The following is a 17,687-nucleotide window of genomic DNA, read 5'->3' on the forward strand; positions in this document are numbered from 1 at the left end:
GGCCAAGTGCAGGCAATTGGGACTAGCTTAGTGGTATAAACTGGGCAACATGGACATGTTGGGCCGAAGGGCCTGTTTCCATGTTGTAACTTCTATGATTCTATGATTCCTCTTATCCTTCTCTGCTCTAAGGAGAACAATCCCAGCTTCTCCAATCTCTCCACACAACTGAAGTCCCTCATTCCCATATTCATGCTTCAGTTCTTAATTTGGTCCTTTAGCCCTTATATTGGTCCTTTAGCCCTTATATTGGTCCTTTAGCCCTTATATTGGTCCTTTAGCCCTTATATTGATGTTTTCCTTTAGTCTTTATATTTGTCCTTTATTCCTTATAGAGGTGCTTATCCTTAGCCCTTACATTGGTGCTTCAGCCCTTTTATTGATGATACGTTACCATGATATTCTTGTTTCCATTAACAAAGTCTTCAAAGACCTGGAGAATCTGTTCCTTCGTTTTGGTCCTTTTGAAGTTTGTGCTGCCCGTCCCATCTGCTTTCTGCAATGGAGGGCGAAAACATGAAGACTATTAGAAGGGACACAGCAACTAGATGGAACTCAAGGCCTCAATCAAAGAATAGAAGGTAAGATATTGACGCTCAGACTTTATTTAATGACTGCAGTGCAGAGGTACCAGACTCCCTCCTAACACCCAACATCTCTGTAACATTCTCCCTGCAATAATATCCCGTGTTGCATTGCCTCTCAAAACCTGTGCCTCTCACGCTCCTCCTGCCTTGTAGCACTACCTCCTTGATCCCCTTGTAACACTCTTGCCCCTTGATGGTGTCCTCCCTCTGCTGACTGTAAGGCTGGTCTATAGGCAGTACATTTAGAATTGTACACGATCCTCCCAAATTCTGTCCTCACACCCTGCCCGTTTTGCCATGCATACTCCCGGGGGGGGGGGAGGTCCAGGTGTCATGTTCCCCTGCACAACTTAAATTAAGAATGGTGCATTCTGGATACTTTTAAACACTTTCTTTTGCTTTACAGTTCATACATTTTTAATCTTAAATGAAAGGATAGCATAAACAAGGAATGATTGGATTTACCGTTATTCAACAGGCCAACCTGATCATCACTTCCCCAAAAGCTACCTGAATACTCCCCCCAGTTCAGAGTGGCACTCATCCCCCTCTAATCCTCTCCCAATTCATAACAAGGTCGCCCGTCCTCCCATCTTTCAATCCCCCTCTGCTACTGAAACCCTCATTCACGCCTACTTCACCTCCAGACTCAATTATTCCAATGTTCTCCTGGCCAGTCTTCCATTCTTCGTAAACTTCAGCTCATCCAAAGCTCTTCTGCCTGTATCTTATCCAGCACCAAGTCCTACTCATCCATCACCCCGTCCTTCACCCCAGATCCTCAATGCCTCAAATTTAAAATTCTTGTGCTTGTGTTTAAATCCATTCATGGCCTCTCCCCTCCCTATCTCTTCCACCTCTGTAACCCCAACCCAAGCTCTCCATTCCTCTAATTCTGGCGCTTGGGGCAACCCCCTTCCTTCGCCCCACCATTGGCAGCCGTGCCCTCAACTGTCTAAGCCCCACACTCTGGAATTCCTCCCCTCAACCCCTCCGCCTCTCCACCTCTCTCTCCTTCTTTAAAACCCTCCTTAAAACCCACCTCTTTGACCAAACCTCCTAATCTCTCCTACTTTGGCTCGGCGACCATTTTCCTTATACCTCTTGGGACGTTTTTAGTACATTAAAGACGCTACATAAATGCAACTTGTTGCTACCTATCGCGAGACCGGGAAATCCCAATTACAGCACACAGCGCAAGATGGAGCCAAGCAACAGCTCGATATCGAGAGCTGGGGCAGGGGAGCAGCACGATATCGAGAGCTGGGGCAGGGGAGCAACAGCTCGATATCGAGAGCTGGGGCAGGGGAGCAGCAGCACGATATCGAGAGCTGGGGCAGGGGAGCAACAGCTCGATATCGAGAGCTGGGGCAGGGGAGCAGCACGATATCGAGAGCTGGGGCAGGGGAGCAGCACGATATCGAGAGCTGGGGCAGGGGAGCAGCACGATATCGAGAGCTGGGGCAGGGGAGCAGCATGATATCGAGAGCTGGGGCAGGGGAGCAGCTCGATATCGAGAGCTGGAGCAGGGGAGCAGCATGATATCGAGAGCTGGGGCAGGGGAGCAACAGCACGATATCGAGAGCTGGGGCAGGGGAGCAGCACGATATCGAGAGCTGGGGCAGGGGAGCAGCATGATATCGAGAGCTGGGGCAGGGGAGCAGCTCGATATCGAGAGCTGGAGCAGGGGAGCAGCACGATATCGAGAGCTGGGGCAGGGGAGCAACAGCACGATATCGAGAGCTGGGGCAGGGGAGCAGCAGCACGATATCGAGAGCTGGGGCAGGGGAGCAACAGCTCGATATCGAGAGCTGGGGCAGGGGAGCAGCACGATATCGAGAGCTGGGGCAGGGGAGCAGCACGATATCGAGAGCTGGGGCAGGGGAGCAGCACGATATCGAGAGCTGGGGCAGGGGAGCAGCATGATATCGAGAGCTGGGGCAGGGGAGCAGCTCGATATCGAGAGCTGGAGCAGGGGAGCAGCACGATATCGAGAGCTGGGGCAGGGGAGCAACAGCACGATATCGAGAGCTGGGGCAGGGGAGCAGCACGATATCGAGAGCTGGGGCAGGGGAGCAGCATGATATCGAGAGCTGGGGCAGGGGAGCAGCTCGATATCGAGAGCTGGAGCAGGGGAGCAGCACGATATCGAGAGCTGGGGCAGGGGAGCAACAGCACGATATCGAGAGCTGGGGCAGGGGAGCAGCAGCACGATATCGAGAGCTGGGGCAGGGGAGCAACAGCTCGATATCGAGAGCTGGGGCAGGGGAGCAGCACGATATCGAGAGCTGGGGCAGGGGAGCAACAGCTCGATATCGAGAGCTGGGGCGGGGAGCAGCACGATATCGAGAGCTGGGGCAGGGGAGCAGCACGATATCGAGAGCTGGGGCAGGGGAGCAGCACGATATCGAGAGCTGGGGCAGGGGAGCAGCACGATATCGAGAGCTGGGGCAGGGGAGCAGCACGATATCGAGAGCTGGGGCAGGGGAGCAACAGCTCGATATCGAGAGCTGGGGCAGGGGAGCAGCACGATATCGAGAGCTGGGGCAGGGGAGCAACAGCTCGATATCAAGAGCTGGGGCAGGGGAGCAGCAGCACGATATCGAGAGCTGGGGCAGGGGAGCAGCACGATATCGAGAGCTGGGGCAGGGGAGCAACAGCTCGATATCAAGAGCTGGGGCAGGGGAGCAGCACGATATCGAGAGCTGGGGCAGGGGAGCAACAGCTTGATATCGAGAGCTGGGGCAGGGGAGCAGCACGATATCGAGAGCTGGGGCAGGGGAGCAACAGCTCGATATCAAGAGCTGGGGCAGGGGAGCAGCACGATATCGAGAGCTGGGGCAGGGGAGCAACAGCTCGATATCAAGAGCTGGGGCAGGGGAGCAGCACGATATCGAGAGCTGGGGCAGGGGAGCAACAGCTTGATATCGAGAGCTGGGGCAGGGGAGCAGCACGATATCGAGAGCTGGGGCAGGGGAGCAACAGCTCGATATCAAGAGCTGGGGCAGGGGAGCAGCACGATATCGAGAGCTGGGGCAGGGGAGCAACAGCTTGATATCGAGAGCTGGGGCAGGGGAGCAGCAGCATGATATCGAGAGCTGGGGCAGGGGAGCAGCACGATATCGAGAGCTGGGGCAGGGGAGCAACAGCTCGATATCGAGAGCTGGGGCAGGGGAGCAGCAGCACGATATCGAGAGCTGGGGCAGGGGAGCAGCAGCACGATATCGAGAGCTGGGGCAGGGGAGCAGCATGATATCGAGAGATGGGGCAGGGGAGCAGCATGATATCGAGAGCTGGGGCAGGGGAGCAGCTCGATATCGAGAGCTGGGGCAGGGGAGCAGCACGATATCGAGAGCTGGGGCAGGGGAGCAACAGCACGATATCGAGAGCTGGGGCAGGGGAGCAGCAGCACGATATCGAGAGCTGGGGCAGGGGAGCAACAGCTCGATATCGAGAGCTGGGGCAGGGGAGCAACAGCTCGATATCGAGAGCTGGGGCAGGGGAGCAGCACGATATCGAGAGCTGGGGCAGGGGAGCAACAGCTCGATGTCGAGAGCTGGGGCGGGGAGCAGCACGATATCGAGAGCTGGGGCAGGGGAGCAGCACGATATCGAGAGCTGGGGCAGGGGAGCAGCACGATATCGAGAGCTGGGGCAGGGGAGCAGCACGATATCGAGAGCTGGGGCAGGGGAGCAGCAGCACGATATCGAGAGCTGGGGCAGGGGAGCAGCACGATATGGAGAGATGGGGCAGGAGGGGAGCAGCACGATATCGAGAGCTGGGGCAGGGGAGCAACAGCTCGATATCGAGAGTTGGGGCAGGGGAGCAGCACGATATGGAGAGATGGGGCAGGAGGGGAGCAGCAGCACGATATCGAGAGCTGGGGCAGGGGAGCAGCTCGATATCGAGAGCTGGGGCAGGAGGGGAGCAGCACGATATCGAGAGCTGGGGCAGGAGGGGAGCAGCACGATATCGAGAGCTGGGGCAGGGGAGCAGCACGATATCGAGAGCTGGGGCAGGGGAGCAGCAGCACGATATCGAGAGCTGGGGCAGGAGGGGAGCAGCACGATATCGAGAGCTGGGGCAGGGGAGCAGCACGATATCGAGAGTTGGGGCAGGGGAGCAGCACGATATGGAGAGCTGGGGCAGGGGAGCAGCACAATATCGAGAGCTGGGGCAGGGGAGCAGCACGATATGGAGAGCTGGGGCAGGAGGGAAGCACGATATCGAGAGCTGGGGCATGGGAGCAGCACGATATCGAGAGCTGGGGCAGGGGAGCAGCACAATATCGAGAGCTGGGGCAGGGGAGCAGCACGATATGGAGAGCTGGGGCAGGGGAGCAGCAGCACGATATCGAGAGCTGGGGCAGGGGAGCAGCACGATATCGAGAGCTGGGGCAGGGGAGCAGCACGATATAGAGAGATGGGGCAGGGGAGCAGCACGATATCGAGAGCTGGGGCAGGGGAGCAGCACGATATCGAGAGCTGGGGCAGGGGAGCAGCACGATATCGAGAGCTGGGGCAGGGGAGCAGCACGATATCGAGAGCTGGGGCAGGGGAGCAGCACGATATCGAGAGATGGGGCAGGGGAGCAGCACGATATCGAGAGCTGGGGCAGGAGGGAAGCACGATATCGAGAGCTGGGGCAGGGGAGCAGCACGATATCGAGAGCTGGGGCAGGGGAGCAGCAGCACGATATCGAGAGCTGGGGCATGGGAGCAGCACGATATCGAGAGCTGGGGCAGGGGAGCAGCACGATATCGAGAGCTGGGGCAGGGGAGCAGCACGATATCGAGAGCTGGGGCAGGGGAGCAGCACGATATCGAGAGCTGGGGCAGGGGAGCAGCACGATATCGAGAGATGGGGCAGGGGAGCAGCACGATATCGAGAGCTGGGGCAGGAGGGAAGCACGATATCGAGAGCTGGGGCAGGGGAGCAGCACGATATCGAGAGCTGGGGCAGGGGAGCAGCAGCACGATATCGAGAGCTGGGGCATGGGAGCAGCACGATATCGAGAGCTGGGGCAGGGGAGCAGCACGATATCGAGAGCTGGGGCAGGGGAGCAGCACGATATTGAGAGATGGGGCAGGGGAGCAGCACGATATCGAGAGCTGGGGCAGGGGAGCAGCACGATATTGAGAGATGGGGCAGGGGAGCAGCACGATATCGAGAGCTGGGGCAGGGGAGCAGAAGGTAAAGTGCAGCTACAATATTCCCAGCTAGTTCCCTTGCGGCAACCAATCAGCCATTGAACCCTGAGCTTGCCGATTCGCTGCCTCAGGAGATAATAAGTGTACATATTTGCATATGGCGAATAGGCCTGGCTACATCCTCACTGTAAGAATCCTGTGTGAAATGAGTCTGGGACAGTTTGAACCCAGTGGGTGCAGGCTGACAGCACAAAAACTGCCCCGAACTCGCAATACTCAGTCACCCAGATGGCTGGTGTGCAAAATAGACTGGTGCAAAGGGTGGGACACTCTTGGTTGTCATTAACACACTGGCACATAGAAATGGTGCTGTTGATCTGAATCCAACACTTAATATACCTGATGTGGGAGTGCTGGGAGCCTGAAATGCAAAGTGTTTCATTCCTGAGCATTAACATCCCTCACCTAAGCTGTAAGCAGTAAACTTCACCGTGTGTGTATGTGTCCATGTTTTATATATATGTGTGTACATAAAATAAGTATGTACAGATACACACACATTACATAAAACCGTCTCACTCATGAGGTTAATGCTGTTTTCTTAAACTCCTGCGACGTGCTGCCGCTCTCCCTCTCACCACCAGGTGGCGGAACGCTCCAACATTTTGCTAAGGATCACCGAGTGCTCTGCTGCCGGTCAAGACAGCCCGAGTTTTATAGCAAATGCAAAGGGCTGGATTTTGCTGTAAAAATAACGGTAAGGCTAACAGCGCTCACTGTTATTAATGTGCAAATCGGACAGTAACTTCCAGCGATCACACATGCGCAGTTAATCGCGGAAATCCGGAACTTGCTCCTCCAAAAGCTGCGCGGAAACGGCATCTCGCAGTCTGACTCACCATTCAAACGTATTGAACGGCGTGAAGTTCCTGTATTTACCGCACAGATACGGACTAAACTCGGAAAAGTTAGGGCTTGTCCATTCCATTGTAAACACTCCTTTAATGGCCTGGTGAGTCTCAATTACTGCCAAACAATCTCTCCCTGGCACTGAAAATTAACTTTTACAAATGTGGAGTTCTCAGTCCTTCAGATTTTAATTATTGTTGGGCATTTTTTTTTAAAACATTTTTTTAACTTTTTCTTTCTGTCTTGTTTATCTCTGTCTCTTAGTCCAATCTTTCCCTCTCTTTATTTCACTTTCTGTACCTGATTTGGCATTGAATTTGCGATTCTAGCTCACGCTTCCTGGTTCAGACTCTGTGCTGCTCATTCCCGATTCTTCAATCTGATTGATTAAGGAGAGACACAGTTTCTTGCCCCTCTACACACATGCCTTGCAGAGGGGCGCTGCGCCATTTGGCTGCACTGTTGACGGCAACTTGCTGTCCAAAAACTCCATAGAAAGTCTATGGACCAAGTGTAAATCTAACAAACGCCTGATGCCTTTTGTTCACCACTCACAGTAAAATCCAGCCCAAAGATACAGTTGTGCTGTCCCACAGTGCGGAGATCTCTCACGGGGAAACGCCGTGCCAAATTCTGCACTCGGAGTCCCGTTCCCTAATTCAAATAAGCTGCTGGCGCTGGAAAGGCTGACTGGAGCAGCGGATATCTTGGTGCTCGGCTGGTGATTGTAAAATGTGATGAGGCAGCAGCTCTTTTGAGGGCAGACTGCAGCCGGCAATGTAACTCAGTACTGGCAATATGACTGCTCTAAAGCCAGCACCGGTGTTAAACTCATAACCGCAGGAGAGCTGAAGCATTATAGCACACAGCAAGACCACGCCAACTCTTGCTAGTACCTGCAGGATAGGCACAGAACACAGCTAGACCATACCTGATCATCACTGGCCATATTCCGAGGGAACTAAATATTTATGGCTTCATGGACACTCGGCACTAATCTTCCATGACAGCACACCTTTGGCCTGTGACAGTGAGTCATATATAACATTTGCGATGGTTTTATTTCCGTGGAATAGTTCCTGATTTCCAGATCTGACTCTGAGTGACAGTTTTATTTTCCATGCCCTTTGCAGTAATCACAGGATTCACTTCTGTAACACAAGGCACAGGGGACTGGAGTCTCGGTTGATGGGAGCACGGTTCGGGGGCAGAGGTCAGTGCACCCAATTCTGGGCATTCCTGGTAATTGAAATGAATAAGGAGCACCTTGAATCGGGTACACTGACCTCCGCAGCCAATTCTCTGACCTGAGCTCCCGTTGGAAAGGCTCCTCACCGAGAGCAGAGCCACACAATAACAACTTGCATTTATAAAACGTCCCGAGGCGCAGCACAGGAGCGCAATCAAAGATTGACACTGAGCCAAAGAAGGGGATATTAGGACAGGTGACTAAAGCTTGGTCAAAGAGATAGGTTTTAAGGACTAACTTAAGGAGGAGAGAGAGAGGTGGAGAGGTTTAGGGAGGGACTTCCAGAGCATAAGGCCTAGATAGCTGAAGGCACGGAGGGTGAAGGGAGTGAGGGGGATGCAGAGTCTCGGAGGGTTGTAGGGTTGGAGGAGGTTACAGAGATAGGGACGGGTGAGGCCACGGAGGGATATGAAAACAAGGATGATCATTTTAAAACTGAGGCATTGGTGGACCGGGAGCCAATCTGGGTCAGCGAGCGCAGGGGTGACGGATGAGCAGCATTTGGTGTGGGTTAGAATACGGGCAGCAGAGTTTTGGATGAACTCATGTTTATAGAGGGTGGAAGATGGGAGGCCGGCCAGGAGAGCACTGGAACAGCCGAGTCTGGAAATAACAAACAGGGATGAGAGTATCAGCAGAAGATAAGCTGAGGCAGGGGCGGAGACGGGCCATCTGATGGAGGTGGCAGTAGGCGGTCTTTGTGATGGAGAGGATATGGGGCTGGAAGCTCAGCTCCGAGTCAAATAGAAAGCCGAGTTTATGAATAGACTGGTTCAGCCAGAGACAGTGGCCAGGGAGAGGGATGGAGTCGGTGGCTAGGGAACGGAGTTTGTGGCCGGGACCGAAGACAACGGTTTTGGTCTTCCCAATATTGGACCAAATTGCGGCTCAACCAGTACTGAATGTCGGACAAGCAGTGTGACAAATCAGAGACAGTGAAGGGGTCGAGAGAGGTGGTGGTGAGGTAGAGCTGGATGTTGACAGCGTACATGTGGAACCTGACGTTGTGTTTTCAGATGATGTCGTCGAGGGGCAGCATGTAGATGAGAAATAGAAGGGGGCCGAGGATAGATCCTGTGGGACTCCAGAGGTAATGCTGCGGGAGCAGGAAGAGAATCCATTGCAGGAGATTCTCTTGCTACGACTGGATAGATAGGAATTGAACCAGGCGAGCGCAGTCCCATCCAGCTGGACAACAGAGGAGCGGCATTGGAGGAGGATGGTGTGGTCAACCATGTCAATGGATGAGGAGGGATAGTTTACCATCGTCACAGTCACATAGGACATCGTTTGTGAATTTTGATAAGGTCCGTTTCAGTACTGTGGCAAGGGCAGAAACCTGATCGGAGGGATTCAAACATGAAATTGCGGGAAAGGTGGGCATGGATTTGGGAGGCGACAACACGCTCAAGGACTCTGGAGAGTAAAGGGAGGTTTGAGATGGAGTGGTAGTTTGCAAGGACAGAGGGGTCAAGGGTGGGCTTTTTGAGGAGGGGGGGTGATGATGGCAGATTTGAAGGGGAGGGGGACAGTACCTGAGGAGAGGGAACCGCTAACAATATCAGCTAACATGGGGGCCAGGAAGGGAAATTGGGTGGTCAGCAGTGGGAATAGGGTTGAGGGAGCAGGAGGTGGGTCTCATGGACAAGGTGAGCTCAGAGAGGGCACGAGGGGAAGATAGGAGAGAAACTAGAGAAAGATGCCTTTCTATTTTTCCACATGGAACCAAGGGGCCAAGCACAAGCTCTTCCAGAAGGACTAAATCAAGCTGTAGTACCTTAACGCCTTCAATGCGAAACCCTAGCGTTGCTGTCGAGCTGAGGGTCTCCCTCCACTGCATGTAACGTGGCTTGATAACAGCTTGGAGAGTGTGCTCCTGTGGTGTTGGGGCCTGAGGGTCAACTTCCACCATTTTCTTGTACATGTCCTTCCGTAACTTTGGCCTCTCTCGGGCTTTCATCAGCTCTTCTTCCAGATACGTCCTGCAAAGGGTTAAAGATGGAGGCAATGGGGAATGGGAACAGTTTTCGGTAACCCCCCCCGCCCCCCCGACCCCGCCAACCCCAGACCTGCCTTGAGGCTGAAAGGACGCATCAATATCTATCTTACCAACGGCGCACTGTGGCTGCAGTATGTACGATCAACAGGGTGGGCTGCAGTGACGGCCAGCACCTCGCCCCATCCCCTGCCCCGCACAGCGACCTCCACCATTGAGAAGGACAAAAGCAGCAATGTCAAAGGGTCACCATCGCCGCCATGGTCTTCTTCAAGCTGTACGCCATTCTGGGTTCGACACATATCCCCCGGCTCCTTTATCGCCGCTGGGTCCATGTCCTGGAATTTGCTATTCAACATTATCGTGCAAATATCTTCAACGCACGGACTGCAGCTTGTTCAATCAGAAGGCCCACCACCACCTTCTCCGGGCAATGAGGGAACGACTATAAATGCTGACCTTACCAGCAATGCCCAGGTCAAGAGATATACCCCAACGCCTCACTGTAACACTCTGATATACCCCACACCCCTCACTGTAACACTCTGATATACCCCACACCCCTCACTGTAACACTCTCTGATATACCCCACACCCCTCACTGTAACACTCTCTGATATACCTCACACCCCTCACTGTAACACTCTGATATACCCCATCCCCTCACTGTAACACTCTGATATACCCAACACCGCTCACTGTAACACTCTCTGATATACCCCACACCCCTCACTGTAACACTCTGATATACCCCACACCCCTCACTGTAACACTCTCTGATATACCCCACACCCCTCACTGTAACACTCTCTGATATACCTCACACCCCTCACTGTAACACTCTGATATACCCCATCCCCTCACTGTAACACTCTGATATACCCCATCCCCTCACTGTAACACTCTGATATACCCAACACCGCTCACTGTAACACTCTGATATACCCCACACCCCTCATTGTAACACTCTCTGATATACCCCACACCGCTCACTGTAACACTCTGATATACCCCACACCCCTCACGGTAACACTCTCTGATATACCCCATACCCCTCAATGTAACACTCTCTGATATACCACACACCCCTCACTGTAACACTCTGATATACCCCACACCCCTCACTGTAACACTCTGATGTACCCCACACCGCTCACTGTAACACTCTGATATACCCCACACCCCTCACTGTAACACTCTCTGATATACCCCACACCCCTCACTGTAACACTCTCTGAAATACCCCACACCCCTCACTGTAACACTCTCTGATATACCCCACACCCCTCACTGTAACACTCTGATATACCCCACACCCCTCACTGTAACACTCTCTGATATATTCCACACCCCTCACTGGAACACTCTCTGATATACCCCACACCCCTCACTGTAACACTCTCTGAAATACCCCACACCCCTCACTGTAACACTCTCTGATATACCCCACTCCCCTCACTGTAACACTCCCTGATATACCCCACACCCCTCACTGTAACACTCTCTGATATACCCCATTCCCCTCACTGTAACACTCTCTGATATAGCCCACAACCCTCACTGTAACACTCTCTGAAATACCCCTCACCCCTCACTGTAACACTCTCTGATATACCCCACACCCCTGACTGTAACACTCTGATATACCCCACACCCCTCATTGTAAAACTCTCTGATATACCCCACACCCCTCACTGCAACACTCTCTGATATACCCCACACCCCTCACTGTAACACTCTCTGATATACCCCACACCCCTCATTGTAACACTCTCTGATATACCCCACACTCCTCACTGTAACACTCTGATATACCCCACACCCCTCATTGTAACACTCTCTGATATACCCCACACTCCTCACTGTAACACTCTCTGATATACCCCACACCCCTCACTGTAACACTCTCTGATATACCCCACACCCCTCACTGTAACACTCTCTGATATACCCCACACCCCTCACTGTAACACTCTCTGATATACCCCACACCCCTCACTGTAACACTCTGATATACCCCACACCCCTCACTGTAACACTCTCTGATATACCCCACACCCCTCACTGTAACACTCTCTGATATACCCCACACCCCTCACTGTAACACTCTCTGATATACCCCACACCCCTCACTGCAACACTCTCTGATATACGCCACACCCCTCACTGTAACACTCTGATATACCCCACACCCCTCACTGTAACACTCTGATGTACCCCACACCGCTCACTGTAACACTCTGATATACCCCACACCCCTCACTGTAACACTCTCTGATATACCCCACACCCCTCACTGTAACACTCTCTGAAATACCCCACACCCCTCACTGTAACACTCTCTGATATACCCCACACCCCTCACTGTAACACTCTGATATACCCCACACCCCTCACTGTAACACTCTCTGATATATTCCACACCCCTCACTGGAACACTCTCTGATATACCCCACACCCCTCACTGTAACACTCTCTGATATACCCCACACCCCTCACTGTAACACTCTCTGATATACCCCACACCCCTCACTGTAACACTCTCTGATATACCCCACACCCCTCACTGTAACACTCTGATATACCCCACACCCCTCATTGTAACACTCTCTGATATACCCCACACCCCTCACTGTAACACTATCTGATATACCCCACACCCCTCATTGTAACACTCTCTGATATACCCCACACCCCTCACTGTAACACTCTCTGATATACCCCACACGACTCACTGTAACACTCTCTGATATACCCCACACGACTCACTGTAACACTCTCTGATATATCCCACACCCCTCACTGTAACACTCTCTGATATACCCCACACCCCTCACTGTAACACTCTGATATACCCCACACGACTCACTGTAACACTCTCTGATATACCCCACACCCCTCACTGTAACACTCTCTGATATTCCCCACACCCCTCACTGTAACATTCTCTGATATACCCCACACCCCTCACTGTAACACTCTCTGATATACCCCACACCCCTCACTGTAACACTCTCTGATATTCCCCACACCCCTCACTGTAACACTCTCTGATATACCCCACAACCCTCACTGTAACACTCTCTGATATACCCCACACCCCTCACTGCAACACTCTCTGATATACCCCATACCCCTCACTGTAACACTCTCTGATATACCCCACACCCCTCACTGTAACACTCTCTGATATACCCCACACCCCTCACTGTAACACTCTCTGATATACCCCACACCCCTCACTGTAACACTCTCTGATATACCCCACTCCCCTCACTGTAACACTCTTTGATATAGCCCACACCCCTCACTGTAACACTCTCTGATATACCCCACACCCCACACTGTAACACTCTCTGATATACCCCACACCCCTCACTGTAACACTCTCTGATATACCCCACACCACTCATTGTAACACTCTCTGATATACCCCACACCCCTCACTGTAACACTCTCTGATATACCCCACACGCCTCACTGTAACACTCTCTGATATACCCCATTCCCCTCACTGTAACACTCTCTGATATAGCCCACACCCCTCACTGTAACACTCTCTGAAATACCCCTCACCCCTCACTGTAACACTCTCTGATATACCGCACACCCCTCACTGTAACACTCTGATATACCCCACACCCCTCATTGTAAAACTCTCTGATATACCCCACACCCCTCACTGTAACACTCTCTGATATACCCCACACCCGTCACTGTAACACTCTGATATACCCCACACCCCTCATTGTAACACTCTCTGATATACCCCACACTCCTCACTGTAACACTCTGATATACCCCACACCCCTCACTGTAACACTCTCTGATATACCCCACACCCCTCGCTGTAACACTCTCTGATATACCCCACACCCCTCACTGTAACACTCTGATATACCCCACACCCCTCACTGTAACACTCTCTGATATACCCCACACCCCTCACTGTAACACTCTCTGATAAACCCCACACCCCTCACTGTTACACTCTCTGATATACCCCACACCCCTCACTGTAACACTCTGATATACACCACACCCCTCACTGTAACACTCTCTGATATACCCCACACCCCTCATCGTAACACTCTCTGATATCCCCCACACCCCTCACCTTAACACTCTCTGATATACCCCACACCCCCCACTGTAACACTCTCTGATATACCCCACACCCCTCACTGTAACACTCTCTGATATACCCCACACCCCTCACTGTAACACTCTCTGATATACCCCACACCCCTCACTGTAACACTCCCTGATATACCCCACACCCCTCACTGTAACACTCTCTGATATACCCCACACCCCTCACTGTAACACTCTCTGATACACCCCACACCCCTCACTGTAACACTCTCTGATAAACCCCACACCCCTCACTGTAACACTCTCTGATATACGCCACACCCCTCACTGTAACACTCTCTGATACACCCCACACCCCTCACTGTAACACTCTCTGATATACCCCACACCCCTCACTGTAACACTCTCTGATACACCCCACACCCCTCACTGTAACACTCTCTGATATACCCCACACCCCTCACTGTAACACTCTCTGATATACCCCACACCCCTCACTGTAACACTCTCTGATATACCCCACACCCCTCACTGTAACACTCTGATATACACCACACCCCTCACTGTAACACACTCTGATATACCTCACACCCTTCACAATAACACTCTGATATACCCCACACCCTTCAATGTAACACTCTGATATACCCCACACCCCTCATTGTAACACTCTCTGATATACCCCACACCCCTCACTGTAACACTCTCTGATATACCCCACACCCCTCATCGTAACACTCTCTGATATACCCCACACCCCTCACTGTAACACTCTCTGATATACCCCACACGACTCACTGTAACACTCTCTGATATACCCCACACCCCTCACTGTAACACTCTCTGATATACCCCACACCCCTCACTGTAACACTCTCTGATATACCCCACACCCCTCACTGTAACACTCTCTGATATACCCCACACCCCTCACTGTAACACTCTCTGATATACCCCACACCCCTCACTGTAACACTCTCTGATATACCCCACACCCCTCATTGTAACACTCTCTGATATACCCCACACCCCTCACTGTAACACTCTCTGATATACCCCACACCCCTCACTGTAACACTCTGATATACCCCACACCCCTCACTGTAACACACTCTGATATACCTCACACCCTTCACAATAACACTCTTGATATACCCCACACCCCTCACTGTAACACTCTCTGATATACCCCACACCCCTCATTGTAACACTCTCTGATATACCCCACACCCCTCACTGTTACACTCTCTGATATACCCCACACGACTCACTGTAACACTCTCTGATATACCCCACACCCCTCACTGTAACACTCTCTGATATTCCCCACACCCCTCACTGTAACATTCTCTGATATACCCCACACCCCTCACTGTAATATTCTCTGATATACCCCACACCCCTCACTGTAACACTCTCTGATATACCCCACAGCCCTCACTGTAACACTCTCTGATATACCCAACACCCCTCACTGTAACACTCCCTGATATACCCCACACCCCTCACTGTAACACTCTCTGATATAAACCAAACACCTCACTGTAACACTCTCTGATATACCCCACACCCCACACTGTAACACTTTCTGATATACCCCACACCCCTCACTGTAACACTCTCTGATATACCCCACACCCCTCACTGTAACACTCTCTGATATACCCCACACCCCTCACTGTAACACTCTCTGATATACCCCACACCCCTCACTGTAACACTCTCTGATATACCCCACACCCCTCACTGTAACACTCTCTGATATACCCCACACCCCTCACTGTAACACTCTCTGATATACCCCACACCCCTCACTGTAACACTCCCTGATATACCCCACACCCCTCACTGTAACACTCTCTGATATACCCCACACCCCTCACTGTAACACTCTCTGATATACCGCACACCCCTCACTGTAACACTCTCTGATATACCCCACACCCCTCACTGTAACACTCTCTGATATACCCCACACCCCTCACTGTAACACTCTCTGATATACCCCACACCCCTCACTGTAACACTCTCTGATATAAACCAAACACCTCACTGTAACACTCTCTGATATACCCCACACCCCTCACTGTAACACTCTCTGATATAACCCACACCCCCCACTGTAACACTCTCTGATACACCCCACACCCCTCACTGTAACACTCTCTGATATACCCCACACCCCTCACTGTAACACTCTCTGATATACCCCACAACCCTCACTGTAACACTCTCTGATATACCCCACACCCCTCATCGTAACACTCTCTGATATACCCCACACCCCTCCCTGTAACACTCTCTGATATACCCCACACCCCTCACCGTTACGCTCTCTGATAGACCCGACACCCCTCACTGTAACACTCTCTGATATAAACCAAACACCTCACTGTAACACTCTCTGATATACCCCACACCCCTCACTGTAACACTCTCTGATATACCCCACAACCCTCACTGTAACACTCCCTGATATACCCCACACCCCTCACTGTAACACTCTCTGATATACCCCACACCCCTCACTGTAACACTCTCTGATATACCCCACACCCCTCACTGTAACACTCTCTGATATACCCCACACCCCTCACTGTAACACTCTCTGATATACCCCACAACCCTCACTGTAACACTCCCTGATATACCCCACACCCCTCACTGTAACACTCTCTGATATACCCCACACCCCTCACTGTAACACTCTCTGATATACCCCACACCCCTCACTGTAACACTCCCTGATATACCGCACACCCCTCACTGCAACATTCTCTGATATACCCCACACCCCTCACTGTAACACTCTCTGATATACCCCACACCCCTCACTGTAACACTCTCTGATATACCCCACACCCCTCACTGTAACACTCTCTGATATACCCCACACCCCTCACTGTAACACTCTCTGATATACCCCACACCCCTCAGTGTAACACTCTCTGATAATATCCACACTCCTCACTATAACACTCTCTGATATACCGCACAACCCTCACTGTAGCACACTCTGATATACCCTACACCCCTCACTGTAACACTCTATGATATAACCCACACCCCTCACTGTAACGCTCTCTGATATACCCCACACCCCTCACTGTAACACTCTCTGATATACCCCACACCCCTCACTGTAACGCTCTCTGATATACCCCACACCCCTCACTGTAACACTCTCTGATATACCCCACTCCCCTCACTGTAACACTCTCTGATATACCCCACACCCCTCACTGTGACACTCTCTGATGTACCCCACACCCCTCACTGTGACACTCTCTGATGTACCCCACACCCCTCACTGTAACACTCTCTGATATACCCCACACCCCTCACTGTAACACTCTCTGATATACCCCACACCCCTCACTGTAACACTCTCTGATATACCCCAAACCCCTCCCTGTAACACTCTCTGACATACCCCACACCCCTCACTGTAACACTCTCTGATATACCCCACAACCCTCACTGTAACACTCTCTGATATACCCCACACCCCTCACTGTTACACTGTCTGATATACCCCACACCCCTCACTGTAACACTCTCTGATATACCCCACACCCCTCACTGTAACACTCTCTGACATACCCCACACCCCTCACTGTAACACTCTCTGATATACCCCACTCCCCTCACTGTAACACTCACTGATATACCCCACACCCCTCACTGTAACACTCTCTGATA

General features: G+C 52.1%; 1 protein-coding gene across 1 annotated transcript in view; it reads right to left on the reverse strand.

Annotated features, from left to right (window-relative positions):
• itpka (inositol-trisphosphate 3-kinase A) overlaps window positions 1-17,687 on the reverse strand; it is an 87,635-nt gene that overhangs the window by 12,260 nt on the left and 57,688 nt on the right. The window contains exons 4-5 of the mRNA XM_067991237.1: window positions 9,672-9,876; window positions 395-496 (exon numbers count right to left, since the gene is read on the reverse strand). Of these exons, the coding sequence (XP_067847338.1) occupies window positions 395-496; window positions 9,672-9,876 (307 nt within the window). The remainder of the gene's footprint in view (window positions 1-394; window positions 497-9,671; window positions 9,877-17,687) is intronic.

The sequence above is a fragment of the Heptranchias perlo genome, chromosome 10 (assembly GCF_035084215.1).
Source record: "Heptranchias perlo isolate sHepPer1 chromosome 10, sHepPer1.hap1, whole genome shotgun sequence".
Lineage (NCBI taxonomy): Eukaryota > Metazoa > Chordata > Chondrichthyes > Hexanchiformes > Hexanchidae > Heptranchias > Heptranchias perlo.